The following is an 18,655-nucleotide window of genomic DNA, read 5'->3' as shown; positions in this document are numbered from 1 at the left end:
TTTGTAGCCATAAGTCTGCACTATTAGATCCACAGTCTGCTCCCTGTCCAGACCGTAAGCCCGAGACTTTGGAATACGCTCAAATCCTTCAACGTCATTATTGTAAAGAAAAAACTGAAACATCTTTAGATCTTTATCCACCAACTCTGCCAAGGTAGCCAAGAGCTGTTGCTTAATGAAAGCCATTTTGTTGTCCACACCAGTCACACAATCAAGGTCTTTGTTGGTCTTCTGTGTACATCCTCTGACTGCTGCAAGGGTCATATGAAGCAATACTTTCAGTATTGAGCTGATATAGGCTGGCGTGTTATCTTGCAAAGTCTAATTGAGTTTTTATTGCCCTGCAACAGGAAAGCACCAAGCCTCCCTGTATTACACAATCCCGTTTGACAGTAAATCTGTTATTCCTTCCCCCTTTAACTTTCTATAGTCCTTTCTACAATGGTGAAAAAATCACTAACACTCCTTGACTTCTAGTTTCGGAGTACAGTGTTACCTTGCAGTAGCTGCACGTATTTATCGGTTTCAGCTCTTGTCTTATTTTAACTGAGGATGCTGCAATAGCCCACAGGACACTGAGGATAAAACTACTACTGGAAGTGGGAAAGAATTTATTTGGTGTGTTTCAGCAGGTGTATCTGCTCTTAAATATTTGTTTGCCACTCATTTTGAAAATAACCAAATGAAACAAATACATTTATGGTTTCAAGTGAGTTTATTTGTTTGCGTTAAAGATCACATTCAGCTAAAGATGATTGTGTACATGGATGTGAAAGCCCTGTTGGCTAGGTTTTTATGTTTATTGCTGCAAGTGACCAGGACTTGATGTTTTGTATTTTTTCCTCAGATGAACCTTAAGTCTGTTTTATGACCATGCTTAACATATCATTAAATCATCTTATTAAACTAACCCTAACAATGGAGATTTCACCAACTGGCACAATGCTTGTTATCAACTTGATCTGTTATTCCAGGTTTCCTGACTCATCTTATGTTCATATAAAATTGGTGGAATTTACAGCATATAACTAATCGTGTCACACATTCCTGGCAGGTTTAAAAACACTACAGTTAAAGCAGGAAGAAAGGTGAGATAAAATTTCTGACTATGTGAAATGCGTAAAAAGCTAATCAGTGTCACTGCCACATTATTGACACATATGCACAATTTATGGTTGTGTGTTTTATAAAAATGGGTGTGTGTTGTCCTGTCCTGTGATTTCAAAACATCATTTCAAAACATGAACATAAACAGACAACAAGCTTACTAAACACCATGTAGTTTGGTAAGCTTGATAAACTGCATATTCAAAATGTTGAAGACAGCAAGAAAATCTATTTATAGTTCAATGAGTTTCTAAGAGAACTGATTGTTCAGGAGGAGGAGCTCCTTCCTGTTATCATTGTGATACAGTCAGGTCTGGTCAGGGCTGATGAGGAAATTAAACTTGTACTGTCCAGCGTTGTAGCAAACAGAATGATGGTCTGGCTGCCGTGTTGTGTCGAACAGATTTGCTTTGCCTAGGAAAGCTTTATGGGGATAAGGCTCCTCTTGATATTCTCAATTTTTATTTATTTAAATATATTGTTCTATCTTATTTATTTGGAATTATAGAATTTATGTAATCTTGTTGGACCTGACCAGAAGGGAAAGAGAGACAGAAAAAAAATATATAAAACATATAAAAAATAAATAAAGGAGGGTAATGAAGAGAAAAAAGGAATGTAGAAAAAAGATACAGTAGATCCGTCCAATCTAACATCAGACAACCAACTGCTACACCTGTACAGAAACACAACAGAGAATTTCTTACAACTTTTACAGGTAAACTAGCTGACAATCGTCAGGAGTTTGTAAAAAAAATAGTAACCAAGACAGCAAAAAAAGATATATCAGGACAATAACTAAAGTACCAAAGACACACAAATAAAAAAAAACAAAAGTAGCTTTTAGTGTATAAACCCACTGGACAACTCAGTGACTGTGTCAGCATGCGGAGGATGAGGAGTCAGGATTGAGGGATTGTGCAAATGTGACCACGCCTCCATGGAGGCTTGAGGCAGACTCGGGTGGCCCAGAGACCCAAGAGATCAGCACCAATCCCGGAGCACGAACCCAAGCCACCCCACCACAAAGACTACCCCGGACCCACCCCGAGGGTGACAGGGGAAGGCCCTAACTAGAGCCCCCAGCAGTAATGGGGTACAAGATCGACAGCCGTTGACCCCGCCAGGCACCAGACATCCAGGGTGGCCAGAAGGAAGGGCCCCGAGCCACAAGAGCCCAGAGGTAGCCCCAGACAACCACCCGGCATGGGCCGGCACCCACCCCAATGTGTCAACCACACACCCCGGGAACCTGGGCACCATCTACCACTCCTGTCCCCCCACGCCATCCATCCCCATGCTCCCTTCTCCACCCATCCACTCACCCCTAACCCCCCATCTATCCACCTTGCAGTTAAAATTGAGGGCAGTAATCACACCGTGCTGAGAGCAAGGCCACACGAGCAGCCCCACCCGCCATTCACTACATGACACGCCCCCCAAAAGGAACATGGCTCAATCTTTGCCCCCACCCCCTGAGTCAGCAGAAAAAGATTAAATTTATTTTTCTATTTGCTAATGAATAGAATAATTTTTTTAAAATATAGTCAGTATTTAGTCCTGTGTTGTTCCGGTAACCATGTCACTTTATTAATTACCATAACATTGTACTTCAGTAACTTAGCACGTACTACAAGTACATTCAGGAGTTCTACACATTCCTATAGATTAGTGAGAAATTTAAAGAAAAACTTGATTTCATAAATAAAAATCTATATAATTCCTGATGCACATGCAGAAGAAAACAATTACTGTAAAAGCAGTGCTCACTGAATACCAAAACTTTTTATTTAAGTACTATTAGTTTTTATTCTCCCCTTCCTGTGTAATACACAACTCTTCTCTATTGATGTGTGTATACATATCTAAAGAATTTGGGATCATACACATTGTTACAGAAGGAAAAGTAGGCATAAAAAATTATGAAAAACTACACATCTTTAATTAGAAAAACTGGAAAGATCATTCATCATATCATTTAGAAAATAAAATGTTGACACTTTGAGAATGTTATCAAATTTACTTTAGTTATCCTGTTTGCATGTTACTGTTGTTGATGTGTTCCTAGTGTTTCAGGCCCAGACAGGTCACTGTGTGACTTTTTGCCTAAGCCTTCATTATTCATCAGCAGTTTAATAATTGTATGTGTGACCATTCAGCTGGTTAATGCAGTACATTGTATGAGGGGTCCCTATTCTACATCAGCTTTAGGGGGAAAATGTAATTAATCAGTACATTTTATTGTAAATATATTTTGGGTAATTTAAATGTCATGCCTTTGCAACATTAAATTAAAACATAGGATCACACAAACATTCATATATTCCTGCATCAATGAACTGCAGAATACACAGCAACATCATATCCTCCCCTTAGGAAGGCAGAAGAGAAGGTCTGAGGTGGAAATGAAGAAGACCTGAGGGGCTGGCAACAAAACAGAATCTTCCATTTGCATCGAATAACACCGATTTAGTTAATGTGGTCCAGCTGTGAAAACAGACTTCTCTCCTTTAGCTTCCTGAGAGGCTCTATGTAGATCATGTGATACAGATAGTCTGTGCCCAGGAAGGAGGTTTTGCATCATAGGAGTCAGCAAACTCCCTCTGTTTGTGCTCCTTATCCCCACATGAATCAGGTTCACACAAAGGCTCAGGTTCGGCATATGGCTTCTCCAGAACTTTGAGAACTCTGTTGACCTGTCAGACAAAAAAAGACTAACCTGAATCACATGAAAAATGAGACAAAAACCTGAAAGAATCTAATGAAGCAGCTGGGCAACTCACAAATATCTAGTCAATCGTTAAATTCAAAAGTTGCCTGACCTCATAGAAGTCTCCTTTCTCTGCTGCCTGAATTGCATTCTGGGCAATGTAGTTGCGCAACACCACACGGGGATTGTTGCAGTTCATCACCCTGAGTCTCTCCTTTTTGATAAGTGACAAATCACTGGTGCCATCACACTCTCGAGCCAAACGCCTCCTGGTATTTCAACAGCAATGTAAAAATATTAAATAGAATATTTAATGTTCAGCTAGCTAGTTGCATTTGCTTTGCTCCTTTGGTAACATTGCCACTCTATGTAGCTGCTAGCTTGGTTAAACACTGACTGTTTTTAAAGTAAATACTTTAAAATTTTTCCTCACATCTTACCTGTACTGGCAAAGCCAGCGGATCCAGTCATCACACTGCTTTTCTTTTAGCTCATCTTGATCCGTCTCGAGGAGCTCCTTTAACCGGCCCATTAATCCCAGCTGTTGGGCCACATCTGGCCTGTCTGCCACCATTTCAAACATGACTGGGTTGGTTTGTGCCATGGACAGAATCATTGCCAGTTCACTGAAAACAGGTAAGATTGTAATTTTTAAGTTCTCCATTAATCCAAATCTAGGGCTACAATCTGTGCCAAGCTTGTCCACATGAATCCTTGAAGTTGTCATAGGGTTTAAACTTACATATTATCTTGGTAAGACTGTCTTCCAAAATGCTATCATTTAAAAAGAAGAAGAAAAAACATATAGCAAGACAGTGTTAGTCATTAGAAACCAGTCTAGTGGTCAGTGGGATTAAACATAGATTCACTGAGAGTATATGGTGGAGCCCCTGCACACTGTTTAATCATGTTATAGTTGTTCTATAATAAAGCTTATATCCTACCACCATACACTCCCTCACCGGTCCTCCATTGTAGGCTTATTAGCCACCTTTAACTCCTCAATAGAGGCACACTGCTCTAGGATGAGGTCCACCACTGGCCCCACAGTGGTCCTCTCATTGTCCCCATCTTCAGGCCAGGGTACACGACTCAACAGGCGAAATGTGTTGGTGAAATCTGCACCTAGAAAGGCATGATCTCATCAAAATCTCGTGGCTCAAGAAACAGCTGTCTGATTAGATTTTAAGTTTTTTTTTGTTTGTTTGTTTTTACCAGTGTTGTGCATGACACGCAGTAAATCTGATATGAGCACATTGTCCTCTGTTTCTTCTTTTCTCAGAAGGCCCAGCTTTTTCCTCATGATACTCAGGTAGAAGGCTTCATATGTAGGCATGAAGTTATCTAGGATTGCTCCTGCCTCTGATGCATTCAGCTCAGAGCCCAAGGCTTCTGCCAGGCGAGCCAGATTCCAGCGGCACACAGCAGGCTGGGCTTGATATGAATACCGTCTTCTTTTGTCTGAGGCGTTGCAAACAAAGTCTGGGTCAAATCTGACAAAAAGATGGCTAGTTTCAGTACACAAAATAATACATTGTGTTACATTTTTCAGACTGGTAATAGAAAACATTACCATCTTTCAGCCTACCTGTCCATGAAACCAAAGGGGCCATAGTCCAGAGTAAGACCCAGTATGCTCATGTTATCTGTGTTAAGGACACCATGACAAAAGCCAACACACTGCCACTGGGCCACCAGTTTAGCAGTTCGCAGCATCACCTGTGGAAAAAAAGTAAAAGTTTATTGTAATGCTCAAACACCTGCACTGAATGAAAAGGAGGGCTATGATGAGTAATTTGTTACGTCTCTGAAAAAAGCCATGTTCCTCTCCTTCCTGTTGTCATAAGCCTGCTGAATGTGGGGGTAGAAAGTCTCGACCACATAATCCAGAAGCTGAGCACGGATATCGTGTTGGTCTGCACTGGGACCCTGCAAACCAGAGAATTCATCTCGACCTAGAAATATCTCGAAGGAGCCAAACCTTTCAATACACAAAAAGGAAAATAACTTATTAGAGCATATATATATATATATATATATATATATTTTATAACACAGGTGGTGTTCACTGATAAAAGTCATGAAACCTGACGAAAGAGGGGGCGAGACGCAGGACGACTGAGCAGCGCTCTGGGATGCGGCTGCCTCTGTTGAGCGGATCTCTGCTGACATAGAGGTCAGAGGTTACGAGGGAGGCTGCACGGGTGGTGGGGATTCCCAAAGAAGCCATAGCTTCGCTGCAAAGGAACTCTCTGATGCTGGAGCGAAGCACCTTTCTGCCGTCACCATCTCTGCATAAATCGCAATACAGAGGTTTTTTTTTTTTTTGTAAGTTGATTTTTAAAGTAGTTTGCAGGAATAGTTCTCTAGACTTCTTGAAATACTTTCCAAAGCTCTTCTTTGGATGTTGGCTGTCTTTTGTTCAAGATAAGTTCACACTCCTTCAATATTATTTAGGTCTAGGCTCAGGGGAGGATCCATCAGACCCGCTGTGACTAATTTTCAGTCCAGTTCTTGTGTTATTTGGCATTTCTTAGCCGTTTCTTCATGTTTCACTTCCTTATGAATTTCTTTTTGACATCCACTTTTTTTTTCTAATGAGACTTGATTAAACAGTCAATGGACCAACCGAAAGTCCAGATGCATCTTTCAGCTGCTGGGGTCTTTGAGTTTATCAAAGTTTGTTTATATGTTAGTGCAAACTAGTTTAAAGGGGTGAAAAACAAACATTTTCTCTTCTAATAATGGTCAGACAAAAGGCCTGGATGGAAAATATGCAAAGAAGCAGCCAATATCCTAAGAAAAACTGGAATTATGAAAGCCTGGAGGTCTTATGAAAATACCACAAGAAAGCAAGTATAAACAAATAAGGATTGGCTCAAGAGTTTTGCACAGTCCACATGCACCTCATGTGTGCCAAGCAGTTAAGCTCTTAAGCAGCTCTCCTCTGCATTCACATGCCTCTGATGAGAAAGGCTTAAAAAACTGATGCGTCATCTTTTGAAATTCATTTACTCAAAGTTGAGAAAGTCTCAAATTATGGCTGAGAGAGAGAGAGAGAGAGAGAGAGAGAGAGACTAAAGTCACCTGGAGTAGGGTGTGACACCTGCACCTTTCACTTGTATCTCCCAGCGCCCATGGATGCCCGTTTTCACCTCTCCCAGATACATCACTGCCCCATCACCCAATTGCCCCGCAAACAGCCCGAATTGGTGCCCACTGTAGCAGTGCGCAGCCGGCTCGGAGCCCGGCAGAAGCCTAGAACCACTCAAGTATTCCGGACCCAGAGGATCGCTCAACACGTCCTGCGCGTTCAGGCCGAGCAGAGACAGCGCTGACTCGGACAGCGCCACGAACCTGGGACGGACCAGAGGCTGGAGGGACCAAATTTGGGAGAAACAAGCAGCTGGCACCGTCCTGGACCCGGGCTGATCTGATACATCCACCGGCAGCTTTTTCAACGCGGTGTTGTTGAAAGGTAATTGCTCCAGAGCGGAGGACGCACACCCCGAGGACTCCATGGAAGTTGTGTGCGGATTATGAGACGCCCTCATTGAGAGTTGTGGTGGCGTCTGAATGGCCCAAATCCATGAAATGGGGCGTTATAATATACAATACTACAATTATTTTTAAAAAATTAAACAAAGGAGATACTATGTCTATAAGTGTAAGTGTCTGATTAAAGAAACAGAAAAAATCACATAAAAGCGCAGCAATTAAACGTTTATTTTATACAAATAGTCTCCAGCAGATGGCAGCAACAATTCGAAGTCACATGCAGTTAAAAACCTAAATAGAGAAGAAGAATTTGCTAACAACAAATCACTTGCACTACGTGCATGTGTGTTTAGATTATTTTTTTACGTTTGAAAAAGTGCTTATTTTGAGTAAGACAGACAGGTGGCACTTTGCAGAGACAGTGGGGCAGAGCAGATATAGATCTGTGTCTGCCCGTAACAAGAAAAACTAACGTAGTAACTGGCTATGTAGCTAGCCGAGATTGCTAATTGGAGGTAATCAAACTTTGCACAAGCTGGAGAAAATGGACTCAAGCGTTTGCACGGACGTTTCCAATGGTTTGTTTTTCACGGACTTAGCATTAAACACAAAAATTTGTGAATAATTTAAAGCGGTGACACTTTTATCTGTTTTTATACTCCGGTAAAATTTGCCTTTTTATACAGTTGGCCTATGAAATTTGTATAATAAGCTAGCATTTAATGTTATCTTCCAACTGTAATGTCGTGTCAAGATTTGTCAGTGGGTTTAACGTATCATTCTAAACAAATATCGCCATATGATGTAAATTAATGTGTGTTTAGTAAGCAGATTAAAGTCTACATTACGTTGAGCAACGTTGTCGTTGTTGAACATGCACCCCAAGGTTGTATTCAAAACAAAAAACTTCCTCCAGTTAACAAACAAAGCACTTTTCAGGCAAGATCCTTCTGATGAACGGGAATTAGAAGCTCTTAGATTCTCTATATTACTGTATCATTATCTTTTAATCGTTTGTCACGCCATTGTTAAATTTTTTTAAGGTTTTTATTGAGAATAGTTTTATAAGTAGTCCATGGGCCTGTTGTCTTAGCAACCCAAGATCAGTTGACCGATCGATGGTAGGCTGATTGTAGTTATACTAAAGCCAAAAACACCAGATAAATGGCTATATCAAACTGAAAATCAAAACACTGGTTTAAAGGATCAGAGGATGACATTTAAATTCCAATAACATAAATAACAATAACATAAATGTGGCAAATGTCATCAGTTGCTCCCTGAAGCTTTTTGTGTCCCATGTTAATGATCCTATCTTTTCTAAAGTCTTAGCTGCAGAGCTGACTGTCCAACAAAATATTGCTGATAAAAAGAGCTGAGATTGTGGCAAATTATCAGCTGTTTAATCCAGTTAAGCATTTATGTGCTTTTTATGAATTCTCATCCTTCTATCAGTGATTTTCTTGGTCTGAATGAAATCTTGTTTGACAAAGAAGGTGTGAGGTTTTTTTTTATTATTATCAACTGGACTGATGTTTTCAGCTGTTTTCCCCCTCAATTTAAAATGTCTGTTTTTCAGATATGTCCTTGCCTCTGGCATCACTGCGCCTTTTGGTCCCCCCTCTTCAGCTCATGACAGCCTCAATGTGGCAGGTGATGAAGAAAAAAGATGTAATGAAGTACTGGGCGTTGGCAGAGTTTGTGTCTTTGGTGATGGACATTGTACCAGAGCTGCTGATGAACAAGCACAGAACTTTGCTAAATTTGGGATTAAGAGCTAGGGTGAGTACTAGCACAACTCAAGTCTTAAAATATTTGATGAAGCTTGCATATAGGAGATAATTACACTGCTCAAAAAAATAAAGGGAACACTTGGGCAAGGCAAATGTATTTGTATAGCACATTTCATGTACCTCGCCAGAGGTAACCTGACTGCCATTAGGTACCGAGATGAGATCCTCAGACCCTTTGTGAGACCATATGCTGGTGCAGTTGGCCCTGGGTTCCTCCTAATGTAAGACAAATCTAGACCTCATGTGGCTGGAGTGTGTCAGCAGTTCCTGCAAGACGAAGGCATTGATGCTATGGACTGGCCCGTCCGTTCCCCAGACCTGAATCCAATTGAGCACATCTGGAACATCATGTCTCGCTTCATCCACCAACGCCACGTTGTACCACAGACTGTCCAGGAGTTGGTGGAGGCCTTAGTCCAGGTCTGCGAGGAGATCCTTCACAAGACCATCCGCCACCTCATCAGGAGCATGCCCAGGCGTTGTAGGGAGGTCATACAAGCACGTGGAGGCCACACACACTACTGAGCCTCATTTTGACTTGTTTTTAGGACATTACATTAAAGTTGGATTAGCCTGTAGTGTTTTTTCCACTTTAATTTTGAGTGTGACTCCAAATCCAGATTTCTATGGGTTAATAAATTTGATTTCCATTGATAATTTTTGTGTAATTTTTGTCAGCACATTCAACTATGTAAAGAACAAAGTGTTTAATAAGAATATTCATTCAGATTTAGGATGTTTTATTTTAGTGTTCCCTTTATCTTTTTTTTGAGCAGTGTGTATTAACAAATAGACTAAATTTTAGATGAAATGTATTGTGACTGCAGGAGTAATTTTGTACATTATTTTCCTTCCTGACAACAGTACATTCTGGAGTTGTGTCGAAGTGAAGGACCTGGAAAACCTGAGTGTATTCTCTCTTACCTGGACAAGATAAAATTGCCACATTCTGCTCTGGTAGAAGTCAGTGTCTATGTTTTAGTTTTTAAATTACAAAAACTTTTCTACTTTAACATGCTTGCCACTTAGTCATACACGACCACGTTAGTTATGTTATCTTTATAATCTATATTGTAGGTCAGAGAATCTGAAGAGGAGGAGGTAATAGCCAACTTTCTTGAGTTAATTCAGATTCTGCTCAAAGATCCTGAAGAAAGAGGAAACTTTTTCACGGTGAGGAATCTTCATTTGCTCCTTTCTAAAGAAAATCTTACTCTTAATGGTTAGTAGGAGGTTTGGTTCTATAACTTGTTCTAAGAAATGTTTGAATTACTATTAACAGTAGCAACAACAATATTAGTATTTTCTCTGTGTGTGTATATGATGCTAAAGAACACACTTGGCTTTTTTATTTTTGTGCAGTAAAATCATTGGTAACCACATCTTGTTTGATTTGTAGGACGTGTTCTTTGCAGAGTACGGCCTGCAATATGACAGTGACTTGGAGATGCTGTTTTCTGAGTTCCTGTCTCGACTGAGTCAGTTGTTGCCAGTTCCTGATCTGGAGCAGGTAAGGGGATCTCATTAAAGTACACTTACAGTTACAATATTAAAATATAAGGAGGTTAGGGTGTGTGATAGGACTGTGAAAAGGTTTTAAATTGCCTCTCATGTACTTATATTGAGTTTCCTAGACATTAAACCTTCTTGTAATTAAAAAAAGTTTTAAACAATAGTTCTTCAGGCTATGTTCAGAAGATCATTCATAATTTTTCCCTAAACATTGGCTGCTTTTTAAAACCAATTTCCAGTGCATTTCTAATTGAAGGGATGAACCAGTGTTACGTTAACACATGGCAAATGGCAATAAAGCAATTTAAACTGCATCTTTAGACATTTTGCTACAAGCAGATTGTCACAGACGCATCATTTCCTCCATTTCTTCAGTTGCATCCACAAAAAAGCTAATTATACCCCTTTTTAAAGCAACACTTAGTAACTTTGCAGTTTTAAAACTTAATGCATCTGATTTGTTTTGGAGGTACTGTGACATTTATTATGTGCATACCTGGAGCTGTCGTTGCCCAGCTCTGTCCAGAGGCATAGAAACCACACTTAACAGCATTTTGCTTTACATCACCATGTCACATTAACACACTGGCCATTACTGCGTCCACCATAGCTGATTCATCAAAGAAATGCCAAGAGGACATTTTTGGAGCGACAGATAACTCAATATTAGACTAACATTTACTGGCTGGAGAGGGCTCAGAGAAGAGCCAGGATGCAAGACAGATGCTGGATATCGTTAGGGGGTGTCTCAGTGATAAAATCTGCCAAAGATCAGTTGTGTGGTTTTAACAGATACAAAATATTTTTAATGAACAAGATTTTGAAAGAAATAATGGCTAAAAGCTTTAAAGAAACTGGACCGGTGAGGAATAAAATAAGAAATGTCTGGCCTTAAAAAAGTTTTGTGCAGCAGATAACAGTATCTGGAAGCGATATCATCAAGAAATAAGAAAAAATAAAAATCCTGCTTCGACCTGACACAGGACCTGAGAGATGCAACTGGACCGAAAACAACAAAATGTCCCCAACATCCAAAGAAGAGCATTAGAAAGTTTTTAAAGAATCCTGGATAACAATTCCTGATAACTTTATTAAAAAGACAAGAAAAGCTTTTCTAAGAAGGTTCAGGATGTGTTGACGGGTAATTGTGTTGAAGTTGTGTGTGTTGAAGAGAATGAAACCCTGGTCATACCATGTATTGACTTACAAGTTTGTTAGGTTCATACAAACTGCCTTATTTAATGTCCTTTTGTTAAATAAACAAATGTGTTCATTAAGTGTGAGCACAAGGTTAAATAAATAGCTGCTACTATTTTCTTTTGTACTCGCAATATATAAAGAAATAAGAGGGTCACAAGACTTTTGCACTATACCAATAATGCACAACTTATATTGCCGAATGGAATCTTGAGATTTCACATGGATGCTGTTGGATCAGGATACATTTTTCCAGCAATTCCAATTTAGGCCACTAGAGGGTGTATGTAGCACATCAGTATCAGTCCAGATGTAATTGTACTGTAGTTTTACCAGTGCTATGTTAAACTTGTAGAACTAATCTCTACTCATCTGGCTGCAGTCTGTAGCATCAAGCAATAAACAGTAAACATAATAAATGACAGCAGTAATCTCTTCAGTTCATTAATGAAGTCAAGTTCCATCAGTTTCTACACCCAGATGCACTGCAGAGTACCCTGAATAAAACAATAAACTGTTTTACATGACATGCTTGGCATACAGTTTGTCTCATACACAGTAGATTATGATTCACTTTAAACTAATAAATACATCTGCTCTCAAAATATTTGCAATCTATTTTGCATTTATTCCAGTGGTTTTTGCATTCCCTTACCACAGTCCTGTACATGCAGGTTAACTGCATAACAGCTGCATATGCTCAACTCAACTCTATTTATAAAGCCCTTTAAAACAACCACAGTTGAAATGAAGTGCTGTACATATATGGACATGTTATTTATTCAGCATAATATCTTGTTTAATGTCTTTTAAATCTATGTTCAGCTATATGTTTGTTGGCATAAAGTGCAGAAAACTTATTTATAGGACGAAACAGACACTCTGTTTCGGAGGTATTTGATTTGAATTTTAAGGGTTTTGAGACTAAAAAGTTTAGAATATATGGGGAAAAAAAGGTGCATCTGAAAAGTTTCTTGAATGATAAAAATGACCTTATATTCCATCCCATCCATCTATGTCACACTTATTTATCCTTTAGAGGGAAAGTACCCTAAGGCTTTTTTTATGTACTTTCTCCACCATCAAGCTCCTTTTTTTATTGTTATTTTTGCCACAGACTGTTTCCTGGCTTGGAGCTGAAAGCTCTGTGCTGGAGGACTGTTTTCTGAAACTGTCTGAACCTACAGACTTGAAAAGTCTCCTCCAGCACCACAAAAACCCTGGCCATTTGGACGAACATGGTTGGTCTCTTCCTGAAATCACATTTATTTTTATTTTATTGTATTTTCTATAACTATGTCGTAATAACTTGTGTTCCTTTTTTGTCCCGTTTGTGCAGTTCTACCTTCTAGGATGGGCCACAACATCCTTTCCACTCTATCCATGAGAAAGGAGAAACCATCAGATCAGCCCAACCAGTCACATCCACTGCAAGGCCACAGTGATCACACAGATGTAGAACCGTTGGTGGATGTTGAGGTTGAAATAGTAACAGTTTCTGATTATGCAGACTTAGAAGTAGGCGCAAGTACCAATGTTGGAGTGGTGATGGAAGAAAACTGCTTTGATGGAACAAACACAGTGACTGAAGATCCTCTGGTAGTATTTCCAAAAAAAAAGATGGAAGAAGAGGAAGCTGGTGAAGCAGAGGAGGCAGCAACAGAAGGTTTTGTGTCCTCCCAACATAAAATCCCTGTAGGATCACATGATTGTCCCGACTGTGAAAAGAAATTTAAATTTGCCTCTGCGCTATTGGCCCACAGTGTGATCCACACCGGAGCACGCCCCCACCACTGCAGCGACTGCGGCCGCTGCTTCTCCTTCAGGCAGTCCCTCGACAGGCACAGACACACTCACAAAACTGGACGCACGTACGAATGCATCATCTGCGGGGAGACCTTCCATTCTTTGTCGGCTCGTACAGTGCACAAGCAAACACACATGGAGGGTGGGGTTTACACATGTTGTCAGTGTAACAAGAAGTTCAGCTGGGAGCTGTCCCTGGCAAAGCACCTGAAAACTCACATTGACGATCGCAACACAGACAAGCCTGTAAGGAGCCTCGAGGATGAGCAGGAGGCTGTAAAAGCTGTTGACGGCATCAGCGTGGCGAACACTGCACCTGATGGTCAGGTGCAAACAGGTGATAGTGGTGATCAGGATCCACAGTGGGCAGAGTGTCAGAGCAGTGAGCCTGGAGGTTCGGTTGCTGAGTCAGACAATGATGTGATTCTTCCGGAGAAAGTCCGTGCAAGCGGACGCCAACGCAGACCAACAATGAAGATCCAGGTGATAAATTTACAGAAGCGCATGGCCACTAAAATAAAGGAGAGGACCAACCCTCTACAGCTGAAGACGGCCTCTTCTGTTTGGTAAACCATCAGTCTGTCAGTTGTCCCTTATTAATTGGCACATTTGCTAAACTTGAGAATTTTTCCTAATGGGAATATTAGCTCATTTTTATTTAGATAGATTAAAGTGATTTTACAATTAAAACAAAAATCCCAAAGTAGAGTCAACTCACTTTTTCCTAACAAAAATGGTCTTTTCATTGGCAAAGATCCTGACTCCCCAGTTCAAAGAAAACATTTTATCCCCTAAAAAATGGTTTCTTGCTGTAGCTTCATGATGTATCTGGCAGCTCTGCCTCGTCTTCCCTGATTCTCTTTCAGAAATCCAATTAACGTGGTTTGATTGTGCAATAAAACAAAAGTTGTTTGTTTCTGATTGAAATTTTTTTTAACAACGAAAAAGAAGAAAATGAAGAATTTACTCAATGTGGTTCTAAAACTGCTCTGTTGTGCCATAGGTACACATGTTAGGCTAATTTTCTAACAATGAGAAGGAGCTGATTGTAATAAACTGGGTGAATATGATTGTTTCTATTATGGGAAAACCGGCTGATTTAAAGTGAATTATAATTTCTGTCTTGCAGTTCAGAACACTCTTATGGGACACCCCTGGTCTCAAAAGAAGGCGATCAAGGTGAGTATTTATTTGTAGAAACGCTGTTTTTAATATTCTCACCATAATAACTTCTCAGATATAAAAGAGTAAAATACTGAAGTCCTTATTGACTCACTGAGAACTATTTGTTTCTGTACATTTCTGTTTTTCGTGCAGTGTTGCCACGTTACCACTGAAAAGCAGTTAATCCCTGCTAAATGACGTTAGATTGGGCTGGTTTGCATATTCATGACACCATTATGTCATGTTTACACATTGTTAAATCTTTAATGGTATTGGCTCTTGTTGTCTGTAGTTAGATATGTGGTCTATGAATACAGTCAAGCTGCCAATAAAGTCCTTAGTAACATTTTTCTGTTTCTGTTGTCAGACGATGAGCAGAGTCTAAAATTGTGTCTGAAAGTTATTGTACTATCAAAACATTTCAGTACTACCAGTATATCTTTGCCACCAAAGTACCTAAAAATCTATTTTATATAACTGATTTGGTGAAACTAATTGGAAAACCTGCAATGCCATAAAATTGGTGTCTAGGTAAATTGTTTGTAAAATAGAAATTGAAATTCAAAAGCAAATAAAGTGTCCTCTTTTATCTTTTTTCTTTTCTTCCTCAGATGTCTCATCGGCTGCTTTCTCCTGTCCTAAGTGCTCCTTCCACCACTCAGCAGAGATGGCGGTCCTGCAGCACATCGACATGGTCCACTCTGCTGAAACAGCAGAGGATAAGTCATCCCCGCAGGCCCTCACAGGTGCTGAGGGACACTTTCAGTGTGCCGACTGTGGGAAAAGCTATAAGTTTCAGTCCTTGCTTAAAGCCCATCAGCGCATTCACACTGGGGAGCAGCCCTTCACCTGCTCCCAGTGTGGACAACATTTCTCCTTCAAACAGTCACTGGAGAGGCACAAGCAAACGCACAAGCCCGGACGCAAGTACAAATGTCTGATCTGCGGAGAGCTCTCCAGGTCTGCAGCAGATCAGAGAACTCACAAGAGCACCCACATGGAGAATGGGGAGTACCTGTGCTCACAGTGTGGACAGACGTTCACCTGGAAGTCGGCGCTGGTGAGGCACCTGAAGACCCATAGCAGGGACACTGAGAAGGTGAAGAGTTCTTATAAATGCCCTCGCTGTGATCTGGGCTTCAGCTGTGCAAGTTACCTTAACAGGCACCTCCAGACCCACCAAGAGGAAAGAGTCCACGTCTGCAACTGCGGGAAGAGGTTTGCTTACCGGGCAGCTCTCACAGCACACCAACGCATTCATCAAAAAGAGCGGCCGCACATATGTGCACAGTGTGGAAAAGGTTTCCTTTATAAGGGTGGTTTGCTGAGCCACATGAAGATCCACTCAGAGGAAATGCCCTTCATGTGCTCATACTGTGGCAAGAGCTTCAAGAGGGAACGCAACATGAAGAAACATGAGCGCTGCCACACCAGAGAAAATGTTTTCAGCTGCTCACAGTGCGACAAGAGTTTTGTTTATAAAGCCACGCTGATCAGACACGAGCTGACACATTCTGGTGAGAGGCCGTACCTCTGCTCCGACTGCGGGAAGGGGTTCTTCTCTCATGCTGAGCTTTTAAAGCACGAGCGCTTCCACACGGGCCACAAGCCGTTCCAGTGTCCCCACTGTGGCAAGAAATTCACGCAGTCCTGCTACTTGACTATCCACCTGCGCTACCACACGGGGGTCCGGCCGTACTCCTGCTCTGAGTGTGACAAGAGCTTTCTGAGCGCCAACCGGCTAAAGAGACACCAAAGAACACATTCAGGGGAAAAACCGTATCTGTGTGTCGAGTGTGGAAAAGGATTCAGGCAATCTTATCATCTCAAAATGCATCAACGAACACATGTTTCATGAAGAAAGCAAACAGAAAGAAACATCCCTTCAAACAAGTTTATGTTGAATTTTGTTAATAGATCACCAACTCTGGTCCATGAGGGCTGGTGTCCCACAAGTATTGGATGTTTCCCTACTGCAATACCTTATTCAAGTCTGCTAATGACCCAATTATTTAAATCAGGTGTGTTGCTGCACGGACACATCCAGTACCTGCAGGATACCAGTCTTCAAGTACCAGAGCTGGTGATCCCTGCTCTATAGTGAATGTGAAGCGGATGTTCCCAGATTTAGATGCCAAATTATATTTTTGCTTTTCTTTTGTATGCATTCTAATTTATACCCACAATAACAGACTGATGCAAAACAGCTACGATGTTTACCATCTACTACTAGATGAGCACTGAAATCTGATTGTCCTAATTTTTAAAGTGAAACACATGGTAATAAATAACCACACAGTGAGCTTCAAATGATATAAAAGTTTTTTTTTTTTTTTTGTACAAATGGGTAATTTAATTACTCCTGAACTTGGACAGCAGCCTAAAGTACTGCAGTGAAATCAGCTTTAGGTTAGATATTCGACAGACGTTCGCTCCGGAGGTACCAGCATCTCTGTAGGAGAGCATAGACAAATTCTCAGCCTTTTGTAAAATGGAAATCCTCATACAGGATGTAAAAAAGCAAGTGTCCAGGTTTGTATCCATGTTCTTCTGCTGGTGGTAGTATTGGTCAACTAGTGCAGACCTCCACCAAACCCAAAAGGCCCAACTACCCACTCAGTAGCCCCTATATTTTGAAACTTCTGAATCCTGAATAGCAACATGATCTGGGTCAAATAATGTCAGATTATAAAACCCATGATACCATCTTGAATTTTTTTTTCTTTTGCTAATGATTCTGGGCATTATCTGATGAGTTCGAAGCTGTAGTTGTAAAAAGATCCCTATTTCCCAATAGTAAAGAATCCTTAAAATAAATAAATAAATAAAATCCAGGATCCAGCCAGTGACAGTGTGGTGATTTATAACGTTTTGGACTTTCCTGCTCTGCATGCATGGGTTCTTTACCGGAGCTGCATCAGTGACCTGGTGTATGGCCATTATTAAACTCTCAACATACGATACAATAAATCATTATCACCAGACATCAAACGCTTTGTTTCGTTCATTTAGCATTACATTTTTTGTCCCTAAAATAATTAATAAAAACTATAAATATATATATTAAAAATTAATTTTGTTATATGTTCAGAAATTTCAAAATCTTTATTTTAGAAAGATGTCAGATCAAGGACTGTTACGGTGCCAGTTCGGGCCCCAGATCTTATTAAATAGTCTGAAATGCTATAAACACTTGACACGATCCTGCTGTATAACACCCTCACACAGATTCTGATATTTAGCAGTTAAATTCCTCATAAATTTCCTGTTTTCTTTAAGAAGACCTTGGCAATGTTTTCTGCTAATGTGAAGACATTGTAATGACCATTTTTATCGTGCACAGATCTGATAGACAGCTGTATCTGAAGAGCTTCTATTCGGGATGCTGTATTTCATTAGTGTTAAGAGGTTGATTTGCAAAGTTGCACAGTTCTGACCTACAAAATGGTAATCAATAGTCTTCAGAACCTAAGTCATGATAATGTCCGCACATACAAGTAGAGAATATATGTCCCTCTTCTAAATTTATTTCCAAATTCAGGTGGTTCCTTACAAAGTCTGACATTATGTAAGTTCAGTTTGTTATACTGTTTACTGCTGCAGGAACATCCTCTGCATCAACGTGCAGGTAACAAAGGAGATGGATTTAAACTATAAAATAATCACACTTTATGTCATAATATTGCCTTGACTGTGTTTTAACTGTTTACTGATCATGAGTCATAACTTCATGTTTTTCCTGCATTTTAATTTTTTTATTAAACTTAATAAAATCTGCAAACTTGTTCAAATGTATAAATGTAAGAGCATTCCTACAGCTCTGAATGATGCATCTTCTATCATAACAAGTGCATTTAATCTCCAGGCT

At 40.2% G+C, this 18,655-nt stretch overlaps 2 protein-coding genes across 5 annotated transcripts; one reads left to right on the top strand and one right to left on the bottom strand.

Moving 5' to 3' along the window:
* Positions 1-2,869: 2,869 nt before the first annotated feature.
* On the bottom strand, positions 2,870-7,381 carry selenoo2 (selenoprotein O2). 2 transcript variants are annotated; one of them, XM_041977081.1, is made up of 10 exons: positions 6,905-7,381; positions 5,905-6,108; positions 5,621-5,798; positions 5,406-5,536; positions 5,033-5,310; positions 4,809-4,942; positions 4,560-4,591; positions 4,258-4,443; positions 3,930-4,086; positions 2,870-3,803 (listed from the first exon to the last, which is right to left on the bottom strand). In XM_041977081.1, the coding sequence occupies exons 1-10, from the start codon at positions 7,369-7,371 to the stop codon at positions 3,645-3,647; spliced, it is 1,926 nt and encodes a 641-aa protein (XP_041833015.1). In that variant the 5' UTR covers positions 7,372-7,381; the 3' UTR covers positions 2,870-3,644. The 2 variants fall into 2 exon arrangements, with proteins under 2 accessions (XP_041833015.1, XP_041833016.1); XM_041977082.1 differs by lacking the exon at positions 4,560-4,591 and having other exon boundaries at positions 4,780-4,942.
* Positions 7,382-7,609: 228 nt separating this feature from the next.
* On the top strand, positions 7,610-18,573 carry LOC121634447 (zinc finger protein 502-like). Of its 3 annotated transcripts, XM_041977079.1 has the most exons (10): positions 7,610-7,893; positions 8,771-8,811; positions 8,895-9,097; positions 9,973-10,071; positions 10,186-10,281; positions 10,508-10,618; positions 12,935-13,058; positions 13,157-14,189; positions 14,753-14,802; positions 15,399-18,573. In XM_041977079.1, exons 3-10 carry the CDS (start codon positions 8,897-8,899, stop codon positions 16,643-16,645), a joined length of 2,961 nt encoding a protein of 986 aa, XP_041833013.1. In that variant the 5' UTR covers positions 7,610-7,893; positions 8,771-8,811; positions 8,895-8,896; the 3' UTR covers positions 16,646-18,573. The 3 variants fall into 3 exon arrangements, with proteins under 3 accessions (XP_041833013.1, XP_041833012.1, XP_041833014.1); XM_041977078.1 differs by lacking the exon at positions 8,771-8,811; XM_041977080.1 differs by lacking the exons at positions 7,610-7,893; positions 8,771-8,811; positions 8,895-9,097 and having other exon boundaries at positions 10,040-10,071; positions 10,524-10,618.
* The last annotated feature ends 82 nt before the right edge of the window (positions 18,574-18,655 follow it).

Source organism: Melanotaenia boesemani, chromosome 23, assembly GCF_017639745.1.
Source record: "Melanotaenia boesemani isolate fMelBoe1 chromosome 23, fMelBoe1.pri, whole genome shotgun sequence".
NCBI classification, from domain to species: Eukaryota; Metazoa; Chordata; class Actinopteri; order Atheriniformes; family Melanotaeniidae; genus Melanotaenia; species Melanotaenia boesemani.
Note: the sequence above shows the minus strand (reverse complement) of the source record. Positions and strands in the feature narration are given on the sequence as shown.